This window comes from Taurulus bubalis, assembly GCF_910589615.1.
Source record: "Taurulus bubalis genome assembly, chromosome: 19".
NCBI lineage: Eukaryota > Metazoa > Chordata > Actinopteri > Perciformes > Cottidae > Taurulus > Taurulus bubalis.
This window is the reverse complement of record NC_136607.1, coordinates 21,896,056-21,908,353: the sequence shown is the minus strand read 5'-3', so window position 1 is coordinate 21,908,353 and position 12,298 is coordinate 21,896,056. Positions and strand designations below refer to the sequence as shown.

The 12,298-nt window shown below is 48.5% G+C and overlaps 1 protein-coding gene across 1 annotated transcript in view; it reads right to left on the bottom strand.

The window, feature by feature from the left end:
• tor4aa (torsin family 4, member Aa) overlaps nt 1-7,380 on the bottom strand; it is a gene marked incomplete at its 5' end in the record, with an annotated part of 10,117 nt that extends 2,737 nt beyond the window's left edge. The window contains 4 exons of the mRNA XM_079235286.1: nt 2,591-2,780; nt 4,352-4,589; nt 5,013-5,174; nt 7,302-7,380. Of these exons, the coding sequence (XP_079091412.1) occupies nt 2,591-2,780; nt 4,352-4,589; nt 5,013-5,174; nt 7,302-7,380 (669 nt within the window). The remainder of the gene's footprint in view (nt 1-2,590; nt 2,781-4,351; nt 4,590-5,012; nt 5,175-7,301) is intronic.
• Between the last annotated feature and the right edge of the window lie 4,918 nt (nt 7,381-12,298).

Sequence of the window (12,298 nt, the reverse complement as noted above, 5' to 3'; positions counted from 1 at the left end):
ATGATCGAGGAGGAGGGAGGAGTCATGATCGAGGAGGAGGAGGAGGGAGGAGTCATGATCGAGGAGGAGGGAGGAGTCATGATCGAGGAGGAGGAGAAGGGAGGAGTCATGATCGAGGAGGAGGGAGGAGTCATGATCGAGGAGGAGGGAGGAGTCATGATCGAGGAGGAGGAGGAGGGAGGAGTCATGATCGAGGAGGAGGAGGAGGGAGGAGTCATGATCGAGGAGGAGGAGGAGGGAGGAGTCATGATCGAGGAGGAGGAGGGAGGAGTCATGATCGAGGAGGAGGAGAAGGGAGGAGTCATGATCGAGGAGGAGGAGAAGGGAGGAGTCATGATCGAGGAGGAGGAGGAGGGAGGAGTCATGATCGAGGAGGAGGAGGAGGGAGGAGTCATGATCGAGGAGGAGGAGGAGGGAGGAGTCATGATCGAGGAGGAGGGAGGAGTCATGATCGAGGAGGAGGAGGAGGGAGGAGTCATGATCGAGGAGGAGGAGAAGGGAGGAGTCATGATCGAGGAGGAAGAGAAGGGAGGAGTCATGATCGAGGAGGAGGAGTCATGATCGAGGAGGAGGAGGGAGGAGTCATGATCGAGGAGGAGGGAGGAGTCATGATCGAGGAGGAGGAGGAGGGAGGAGTCATGATCGAGGAGGAGGAGGAGGGAGGAGTCATGATCGAGGAGGAGGAGAAGGGAGGAGTCATGATCGAGGAGGAGGAGTCATGATCGAGGAGGAGGAGGGAGGAGTCATGATCGAGGAGGAGGAGGGAGGAGTCATGATCGAGGAGGAGGGAGGAGTCATGATCGAGGAGGAGGAGGAGGGAGGAGTCATGATCGAGGAGGAGGGAGGAGTCATGATCGAGGAGGAGGAGGAGGGAGGAGGAGTCATGATCGAGGAGGAGGAGAAGGGAGGAGTCATGATCGAGGAGGAGGAGGAGGGAGGAGGAGTCATGATCGAGGAGGAGGAGAAGGGAGGAGTCATGATCGAGGAGGAGGAGGGAGGAGGAGTCATGATCGAGGAGGAGGAGAAGGGAGGAGTCATGATCGAGGAGGAGGAGGAGGGAGGAGTCATGATCGAGGAGGAGGGAGGAGTCATGATCGAGGAGGAGGAGGAGGGAGGAGTCATGATCGAGGAGGAGGGAGGAGTCATGATCGAGGAGGAGGAGGAGGGAGGAGGAGTCATGATCGAGGAGGAGGAGAAGGGAGGAGTCATGATCGAGGAGGAGGAGGAGGGAGGAGGAGTCATGATCGAGGAGGAGGAGAAGGGAGGAGTCATGATCGAGGAGGAGGAGGGAGGAGGAGTCATGATCGAGGAGGAGGAGAAGGGAGGAGTCATGATCGAGGAGGAGGAGAAGGGAGGAGTCATGATCGAGGAGGAGGAGGAGGGAGGAGTCATGATCGAGGAGGAGGGAGGAGTCATGATCGAGGAGGAGGAGGAGGGAGGAGTCATGATCGAGGAGGAGGAGTCATGATCAAGGAGGAGGAGGGAGGAGTCATGATCAAGGAGGAGGAGGGAGGAGTCATGATCGAGGAGGAGGGAGGAGTCATGATCGAGGAGGAGGAGGAGGGAGGAGTCATGATCGAGGAGGAGGGAGGAGTCATGATCGAGGAGGAGGAGGAGGGAGGAGGAGTCATGATCGAGGAGGAGGAGAAGGGAGGAGTCATGATCGAGGAGGAGGAGGGAGGAGGAGTCATGATCGAGGAGGAGGAGAAGGGAGGAGTCATGATCGAGGAGGAGGAGGAGGGAGGAGTCATGATCGAGGAGGAGGAGGAGGGAGGAGTCATGATCGAGGAGGAGGAGGAGGGAGGAGTCATGATCGAGGAGGAGGGAGGAGTCATGATCGAGGAGGAGGAGGAGGAGGGAGGAGTCATGATCGAGGAGGAGGAGGAGGGAGGAGTCATGATCGAGGAGGAGGGAGGAGTCATGATCGAGGAGGAGGAGGAGGAGGGAGGAGTCATGATCGAGGAGGAGGAGGAGGGAGGAGTCATGATCGAGGAGGAGGAGGAGGGAGGAGTCATGATCGAGGAGGAGGAGGAGGGAGGAGTCATGATCGAGGAGCCCTGAGAGCGAGCTTCCAGGAAGTGTTTTAACGCTGGACACGCCCCCTCACTGCTCATCTGTTATGTGATTGGACGCTGCAGCTGATGGACTGATCGCTGGAGTTTCATACCAGAGACGATCACAGATTAAACTCAAGTTATATATTATATCTGTTTTCTTATTCACCATCTGGTTCAAATATGGCTCATGTCTCTTAAACATATTTCCTTGCGTCCTCTCTCCTCGCTTGGTTTCCTTGTCTCTCCAAGCATCCCTGGTGGGAGGGACTAAGACGCAAGGAAAGGATGCAAGTGAAGGAAACGGGGATGCAGTTTAGAGACTTGGGATGCACCCAAAGAGTCCAGAGTCTGAGGGAAACACACGAGAGCGTTACGCAACGTTATCAAACAAAAGGAGGAAGTCCGGTTTCCCCGAACTTCCTCCTGGAGCACGAACACAACGCAGCAGACACTCAGTCTCCCCATCGGCGCACGACTTCCTGGACTTCCTGAGGTCAGTGACCTTTGACCCTAGACGGGCTGGGTTCCCTCACCTGCGTGCAGAACTTGAGCAGCACCATGTACTGGTTGGGCGTGGAGTCCCGGATGATCTTCATGTGCTCCGTGACGTCGTTGAAGGGCGCCAGCAGCTTCATGAGGTCGTGGCTGGTCATGGTGGCCGGGACGGTGAGGATGCACACCATGGCGCTGCGCCGCACGTCCTCCGTCAGAGACGTCATTTTGCTGCAACAGAAATTCATGTATTCATGCGTTTTATTCAATACAAGGGCAACTTTAGTGTTCAAATCACAGGAGCCAAAACACCATTTTAAATTAAATGTTGATGCTTTTTCTACACGTCATATTTTGAAGATATAAGAAAACAGATCCCCACAAAACAAAACCACAATAATTATGTTTTTTAATGAAAATACCCACAGAAATATTTTTCCATAATCGTTCAGCCCTACTTATAAATAAGTAAATAATATTTTAATGCTATAACAAAATATATTCATCTAAAATAATAACTGTTTATGAGCGTATCAATGTGATAACTATAGTAAATTAGTCAGAAGTGAGAAGAAACACAGCTCCTAAATAACTTTTACATTAATAATAATAATAATATTACATTTATTTTGTTTCGCGCATTAAAAACTGTACTAAAAAGGTAAAAACATAAACCGTAACAACAACATGAACAAAGCAGATAAATGACACAACTATAATAAAACAAAAACATAACTAGTGTTACAGGTTAAAAGCAGATTTTAAAAAGGTGAGTTTTGAGTTCATGGGGCTTTAATTTTTAACCTCCACCCCAGAATGTCTAAAACACAGAGAGCTCCTATTATTATAAATAGTGTGTGTGTGCGTCTCTCTCTGTGTGTGTGTGTGTGTGCGTGTCTCTCTCTGTGTGTGTGTGTGTGTGTGCGTGTCTCTCTCTGCGTGTGTGTGTGTGCGTGTCTCTCTGTGTGTGTGTGTGTGTGCGTGTCTCTCTCTGTGTCTCTCTCTCTCTGTGTGTGTGTCTCTGTGTGTGTGTCTCTGTGTGTGTGTCTCTCTCTCTCTCTCTGTCTCTGTGTGTGTGTCTCTCTGTGTGTGTGTGTGTGTGTGTGTGTGTCTCTCTCTCTCTCTCTCTCTCTCTCTCTCTCTCTCTCTCTCTCTCTCTCTCTCTCTCTCTCTCTCTCTCTCTCTCTCTCTCTCTCTCTCTCTCTCCCTCTCTCTCTCCCTCTCTCTCTCCCTCACTGTGTGTGTCCCTCACTGTGTGTGTGTGTCCCTCACTGTGTGTGTGTGTGTGTGTCCCTCACTGTGTGTGTCCCTCACTGTGTGTGTGTGTGTGTGTGTCCCTCACTGTGTGTGTCCCTCACTGTGTGTGTGTGTGTGTCCCTCACTGTGTGTGTGTCCCTCACTGTGTGTGTGTGTGTCCCTCACTGTGTGTGTGTGTGTGTCCCTCACTGTGTGTGTGTGTCCCTCACTGTGTGTGTGTGTGTGTGTGTGTGTGTGTGTGTGTGTGTGTCCCTCACTGTGTGTGTGTGTGTGTGTGTGTCCCTCACTGTGTGTGTGTGTGTCCCTCACTGTGTGTGTGTCCCTCACTGTGTGTGTGTGTCCCTCACTGTGTGCGTGTGTCCCTCACTGTGTGTGTGTGTGTCCCTCACTGTGTGTGTGTGTGTCCCTCACTGTGTGTGTGTCCCTCACTGTGTGTGTGTGTCCCTCACTGTGTGTGTGTGTGTCCCTCACTGTGTGTGTGTGTGTCCCTCACTGTGTGTGTGTGTGTCCCTCACTGTGTGTGTCCCTCACTGTGTGTCTCTCACTTGGTCTTGTAGAGGTGCATGATGCCGTGGACGATCTCCACGGACGGGTTCCCGCTGAAGAAGGAGATCTGGTCCGGCAGCTGCTTGGAGGGGGAGTCGGGTGCCGCGCCGGCCTCGGTTCCCCCGGTTCCCTCGGTTCCCCCGGTTCCCCCGGTTCCCCCGGTTCCCTCCAGAACGTCCGCCTCAGGTTCTCCGTCCTGTTCTGCTGAACCGCCGGGCTCTTCACCTCCTCCTTTATCTGGGGGGGATCAGCAGTGTGGAAACATTATTCAATGCGTTTAAAAAGGGGAAAGCTGCTAATATGTTCATATCAATGTGAACAAATCCCATGAAAATACCAAAACCAACAATGTGTTCGTCCGTCTCACAATACGGTCTGACTTCCTGTGTCTCTCGAGTCCGAACACATTGGTTCCTATTGAAGGCTCGGTTTATTTATTCAGCAACAAGTAGACTCAAGGTGCTCATCAAGATACATCAAGGTAGTAAAAGAATGCAAAGGTAGTACAATGTATTCATTGTTGGTCTTTTCATGAGGTTTTTGATACTAAGAAACATATTCAATATTTCCCGCTTCATCCTTTTAGAGCCAGTATAAAAATCTAATCTGATCATGTGTAACCCCATGAACAATAAAGAGCGACATGGTGCTGGTGTGTACCTGGGCCGGGCTCGAAGGTCTCTATCACCATGTCGCCCATCGCTCGGCTCCCGATGTGCTGGTGCAGCACGGCGGCTCTTTCCAGATCCGTCTTCCCGCTCAGCGTGTGTTTGGCGACACCCAGAGCTTTGTCTTGCAGGTCCTTCTCCGACATGTCTTCAGCTGGAGGGAGAGGACACGGAGACAGGAGAGAGCATCTGAGAGCGTGAAGGGACACGCTGGACCCCGAGTATCAGGCTACAGAGTACAACATGTACTTCTGAGATGTAGTGGAGTACAGAGTACAACATGTACTTCTGAGATGTAGTGGAGTACAGAGTACAACATGTACTTCTGAGATGTAGTGGAGTACAGAGTACAACATGTACTTCTGAGATGTAGTGGAGTACAGAGTACAACATGTACTTCTGAGATGTAGTGGAGTACAGAGTACAACATGTACTTCTGAGATGTAGTGGAGTACAGAGTACAACATGTACTTCTGAGATGTAGTGGAGTACAGAGTACAACATGTACTTCTGAGATGTAGTGGAGTACAGAGTACAACATGTACTTCTGAGATGTAGTGGAGTACAGAGTACAACATGTACTTCTGAGATGTAGTGGAGTACAACATGTACTTCTGAGATGTAGTGGAGTACAATATGTACTTCTGAGATATAGTCAGTGTTGGGGTAACGAGTTACAAAGTAACGGATTACAGTAACGTAATTACTTTTAAAGGAAACGAAGTAAAGTAACGCATTACACTCAACACATGGTAACTACACTACTTTACTAGACCTCAGGAACGCGCGTTCCTGCGTTACTCAAGACATGTGTACCAGTCAGAAAAGTTCTCTTTTAGCGGCGCGCGAGTCACACGACCCTTCCTGGTGAACAACCTATCACAGAACTCCATCTGAGTGATCTGAGTGACGTAGCTGCTGGTGCGTAGGAGGAGGGAAGCGGGGAATGGAGGAGACGGAGACGGAGAGCCCGGATCCAACTGGGAGGTTCTCTCCAGGTTCCCCAGGATTAAGGATATTGAAAAGCAATATAACACTCAATACCATCAAGTGCACCTGTCTGTAATGACGTGGAGCTTCTAGTGAGGACAAGACACGTCTGTATGAACGGACTCCCTCTACTGGTGAACTGCAGTATTACAACTGTTAAAGCATTGAGAACGCGCTCTTGCACCAGACATGTATATATTTTCCACACGTAACATCAACATTAGTTAGCGTCAACAAGCACGTATCATTGTACTTTATGCCTTCAAAGTAAAAGCACTTCCTGTTTACATGCTCTTCACAATAAGAGTAAATCATGTAATAAAACAAGCTACAACACTAGAAAGGCTTTCAGCCTGGGCAGTATTGTTCTGACCCCAAGGAGGAACAGGCTGTCGGGTAAAAGATAAAGAGACTTTTACTCATGCGATACAATCGCTATTTTGAAGAATAGAGAAAAATGATAAACTTCATAGAATATAGTGCACTTTCTGTTTATTTCGGCAATGATGAAGTGGACTTTCTGTTTATTTAATTGCATTTTCTGTTTCTATTTTTTGGGTTAAGTGCATTTCTGTTTCTATTTTATGGGAAAAAGTGACATTTATTTTTCTATTATTCTTAAACCACTACAATGCTTCCTATAACAACTGGTTTTGTTCTTAGGAGTCGGCCCCCGTTTGGTTTAGTGGGGTCTCATGTTTCCAAAAGCCTGTTTTAATGTGTTGTGCTGTTTGACCTGAATGTCCCCACCATACACAGCCTCTTGGATCCTGTTGTTTGTGGATTTTAAAGTGAGGCATATTTCTTTGGTCAGACAGTGTGAACAGGGTTAATGTTCCTTCAAGTTAATGGCTGAGTTTTATATGCCATTTAGTTTTACATGTATACAATACACTCTGTGGAAAGGCTAAGAGATGCCCTTTATTGAACATTGAACATAAAGTGATGAAAGGGCCATGATGTTTGTCCAGGTATCTTTGCGGTTAATTTGGACATTTACTTAAAAAAAAGGAAAGTAAAGTAACTACTAGTGAAGTTACTTTTCAAATGCAGTAACTAGGAAAGTAATCTAGTTACAATTTTCAGAAGTAACTAGTAACTTAAGTAAGTACAACATGTACCTCTGAGATGTATTGTTCGTACAGTACACTGAATGTATGACACATTAATTTCATTTAGTAAACAACTAGCTAACAGCTCGTTAGCTTCCCGGCTAACTCGTCACAACAACAGTGAGCTGTGAGAACCAGAACTAGTGTATATATGTAAATATATAAATGTATGTTCTCACCAGCTGAGTACTGGAACCCCTGGGGAGAAGGAGACTGGTCGGCTAGCTCCAGACGGATGACGACCATCGACACACTCATGTGTTACAGAAGGAAACGGACGCTTTCACAAAGAACAAAACACAGCTAGCTAAAGCAAGCTAACGGCTACTAAACAAAAACTAGCCGTAAATAAAGGCAGGAAATACACAATGTCTCCTGACCCAGTTACACCAGTATGCCTAACACAGTCTACCGACTGTTAACAGCAACTTTAGTTGTGTTGTTCTAATATCTTTGACACTGTAGCTGTCCAGGACCTAGCTAGTTGCCCGGGTCTGTCAGCGTCACAGCTGTTTCTGGCGTTCTGCTCTTCTTCGTGTGCAGTGAATCAGCAATATGTGAACCCACAGTGTGTCACCGCCACCTGCAGGACAGACATGTACTGCAGCCATAATTAATAAATAGATGGAGATAGAATATCTACCCTTTAACACACACACACTAATATATATATATATATATATATATATATATATATATATATATATATATATATATATATATATATATATATATATATACACATATATATATATTTGATTTGTGCAAAATTCAAACTTAAACAGAAGTTGAGTTTTTTTCTTGAAATTCTAAGAAAATTCTCATTCTTATTATTGCAGATTTTTTTGTCTTTATAATCTATTAATTTATTTGTATTGATTAATTTACTGTTAATCGTCTCAATCCACTGTTTCGTCTAAAACAAGAAAATTGCGACACTGACGTCTTTAAATTGTTTTGTTGCTATAAGATCATTTGAGCAGAAACAATTAATACATTATCAAAACCGTGCTTCATTTCCTGTCCGTACACTCATCGTTGCAGCTCTATAACATTTAAATAAGTAAATAAATACAGGGGTGAAAACAGTTCACAACCAAATTCTCACAATTCCCTTTTTCTTTATTTAAAAAAGAAAGAAGCTTTGACATTCCAGTGTTTCTGTTTTCCATGTTCTAGCCAGAGGCGCTGCGATGACGCTCCAGATGGTCAACCACGACTGAACCCTAAACAACAAACATCTTCTCTGCAGCCACTCAGACAGACGGCTCGAGGGTTCAAAGAAAAAGGCATTTATTAGCAGATGTGATTTGTATGCGGATACAAGAGGAGGAAGGAGGAGGAGTCACCGTTTACTCACGTCTTCACATCGCTGTCAAATTCTGAAGAAAATAGCAAAACAAAACAAAACCTGCACACGAGCCTGCGGTCGTCCGCCAGTGCTCTGTAAACGATGTCTGACGGCGTCTCTGGTTATGAGGAACAGGAGAAGATGATATCTTCTGAGAAGATGCTGAAGCTGATGGATAGTTATAGATCTGTGAATCTGCTGCAGCTGCTGTTTAAAAACACACTGATCTGCTGCCTCAACTGTATATTTACAATTAGGTCCAGAGTATAATATTCCACAGATTCGAACCGCCGGATCGGTACGGAAGCCCCAGAGGGTCAAGTGAGAAATAAAATTATGTTTTCTAACTCTGATCCAAGAAGTTTTTCTCACTTCTGTGTTTAAGACTTAAGAACAGGTTATTTGATGTCAACAAGTGAAATACAACGTTGTGTGTTGTTGTAATACTCGTTGTGGCCACAGGAGGCTGAAGTGCACCACGGCCATGTTTTCTTCAAGCACTCTGAACACAAAGTTAGATAGGAAATAAAAACTCACCTGGAAGGGAAGAATTCACGTGTTGAGTCTCATTTAGAGCATCAGCCTCTTGTGGCCGAAATAAGTACTACAACAACAAACTCATTATTTTGGCAAAACCATTTTTTTTATACCCGTTCTTATTAAAGTGGACACCTGGAAGTGTTTCTCTGGAGGAGGTAAACCGGAGTGACACTGATGAAAGGTTGTACTTGCAGTACTCCCAATGTTTAACTTTGAAACTTTTTTATGAAACAATCTGACATTGACAACAACGTCAGGTTTTTAGTATGGAATTTCGGACGCAGCTAAAATCTGCAGAAAGAGGAATTCTGAACACAATTTCTTTGTTTTCACCCAAAATCTAATTTTAAGATTGGATCAGACACTAAAGCACCAGCATGTTGTTTCCCGAACTGTCCTCTCAGGGCTTCCGTAGTACAAGACGTGTTCCAAAACATGCAGCCTTGCACTTTATATTCATTTCTGCTCTTTTAATTTGACACAAGATAATTTATCTTTGCATAACGATGCATTTGGTTCAAAAAGACTTTTAATGACTGCAGTAACATTTCGTGGATTTGAGTTCAAAACAAAACAAACGGGGTGAACGTTGGTGTTTCGATGACCACGTTCTCTTAAATAATTATAAAATCAGCCGAGAGTGAAAGGATTCCGTCAGTTGAGCTGAATTCTTTTGCGTGTCTCTGCCGACGTGTTTAAAATCACTTCTACTGGTAAAAAAGAGAAAAGAAACAATAGCGGCAGACAATTCAGACTTAAAAAAAAACCGGGAAAAAAAACGTCCTTTAACTCATTTATAACCCACTACTGCTCTTTATAATACTGCAACTACTTTCAAGGAGACACACAAGGTACACAAAGCAACAACACAAAACCATGAGAGAACAAAAGATTGTGGCCAAATAATCTCGACTGAGAGAAACTTCAGTCGGCGGTGAAACTTCTGTGCTTCTCGCTCGCTGGCGGACAGAAACATCTGGAACCAGCAGCACAATGACAACCTTCCTCCTTAGTGTTAACAGTCCCAGAGAGAGAGAGACAGAGAGAGAGAGACAGAGAGACAGAGAGAGAGAGAGACAGAGAGAGAGAGAGAGAGCGAGTGAGCGAGCGAGAGAGAGAGAGAGGCTTTGATTGTTCTCACCAGAAAAAACTAAAACAAAGTGAGGCATAAAAAGAAGCAACTTAACGGACAATATTTTGTCGTATATTCTTATTTAAGTTGTGGTAGTAGTTCTTTACTATGTACAATCATTTATTAGATTACTTCATCTAAAAAATGCTTAGTCATTTGTTCCTATTTTTGTTTACGTTTCTTTCTTTTTTTAATTATTTAGTAAAAAAAAGTCTTTATTCCTCATTTTCACTGTAGAAATTCACGAGTTTACTTTCAAGCTTGTGTGCTAGAAGAGCTGCAAGTGTGTGTGTGTGTGTGTGTGTGTGTGTGTGTGTGTGTGTGTGTGTGGTGAAAGACGAGGAAATAAAAATCCTGATTGAGAGCTCACAAACTGCTGAGTTGAGAAATATGCAGGACAGGAAGTAGGTGAGTGACTGGTTTTGGATCGTAGGACTCAAAGTCAGCTGCTGGACAGACGGAGGGGAGAGTCCTCTATATGTGGGAGGGGTGAGGTTCAGGGGGGACGAGGTTCAGGGGGGACGAGGTTCAGGGGGACGAGGTTCAGGGGGACGAGGTTCAGGGGGACGAGGTTCAGGGTTCAGGGGGGACGAGGTTCAGGGGGGACGAGGTTCAGGGGGGACGAGGTTCAGGGGGGACGAGGTTCAGGAGGGACGAGGTTCAGGGGGGACGAGGTTCAGGGGGACGAGGTTCAGGGGGGACGAGGTTCAGGGGGGACGAGGTTCAGGGGGGACGAGGTTCAGGGGGGACGAGGTTCAGGGGGGACGAGGTTCAGGGGGACGAGGTTCAGGGGGACGAGGTTCAGGGTTCAGGGGGGACGAGGTTCAGGGGGGACGAGGTTCAGGGGGGACGAGGTTCAGGGGGGACGAGGTTCAGGGGGACGAGGTTCAGGGGGACGAGGTTCAGGGGGGACAAGGTTCAGGGGGGACGAGGTTCAGGGGGGGACGAGGTTCAGGGGGACGAGGTTCAGGGGGACGAGGTTCAGGGGGGACGAGGTTCAGGGGGGACGAGGTTCAGGGGGGACGAGGTTCAGGGGGGACGAGGTTCAGGGGGACGAGGTTCAGGGGGACGAGGTTCAGGGGGGACGAGGTTCAGGGGGACGAGGTTCAGGGGGGACGAGGTTCAGGGTTCAGGAGGGACGAGGTTCAGGAGGGACGAGGTTCAGGGGGACGAGGTTCAGGGGGGACGAGGTTCAGGGTTCAGGGGGACGAGGTTCAGGGTTCAGGGGGACGAGATTCAGGGGGACGAGGTTCAGGGTTCAGGGGGGACGAGGTTCAGGGTTCAGGGGGGACGAGGTTCAGGGTTCAGGGGGGACGAGGTTCAGGGGGGACGAGGTTCAGGGGGACGAGGTTCAGGGGGGACGAGGTTCAGGGTTCAGGGGGGACGAGGTTCAGGGGGACGAGGTTCAGGGGGGACGAGGTTCAGGGGGACGAGGTTCAGGGGGGACGAGGTTCAGGGGGACGAGGCTCAGGGTTCAGGGGGGACGAGGCTCAGGGTTCAGGGGGGACGAGGTTCAGGGGGACGAGGTTCAGGGGGGACGAGGTTCAGGGGGACGAGGTTCAGGGGGGACGAGGTTCAGGGGGGACGAGGTTCAGGGGGACGAGGCTCAGGGTTCAGGGGGGACGAGGTTCAGGGGGACGAGGTTCAGGGGGGACGAGGTTCAAGGGGGACGAGGTTCAGGGGGACGAGGCTCAGGGTTCAGGGGGGACGAGGCTCAGGGTTCAGGGGGGACGAGGTTCAGGGGGGACGAGGTTCAGGGGGGACGAGGTTCAGGGGGACGAGGTTCAGGGGGACGAGGTTCAGGGGGGACGAGGTTCAGGGGGACGAGGTTCAGGGGGACGAGGTTCAGGGTTCAGGGAGGACGAGGTTCAGGGGGGACGAGGTTCAGGGGGGACGAGGTTCAGGGGGACGAGGTTCAGGGGGACGAGGTTCAGGGGGGACGAGGTTCAGGGGGGACGAGGTTCAGGGGGGACGAGGTTCAGGGGGGACGAGGTTCAGGGGGGACGAGGTTCAGGGGGACGAGGTTCAGGGGGGACGAGGTTCAGGGGGATGAGGTTCAGGGGGGACGAGGTTCAGGGGGGACGAGGTTCAGGGTTCAGGGGGGACGAGGTTCAGGGGGACGAGGCTCAGGGTTCAGGGGGGACGAGGTTCAG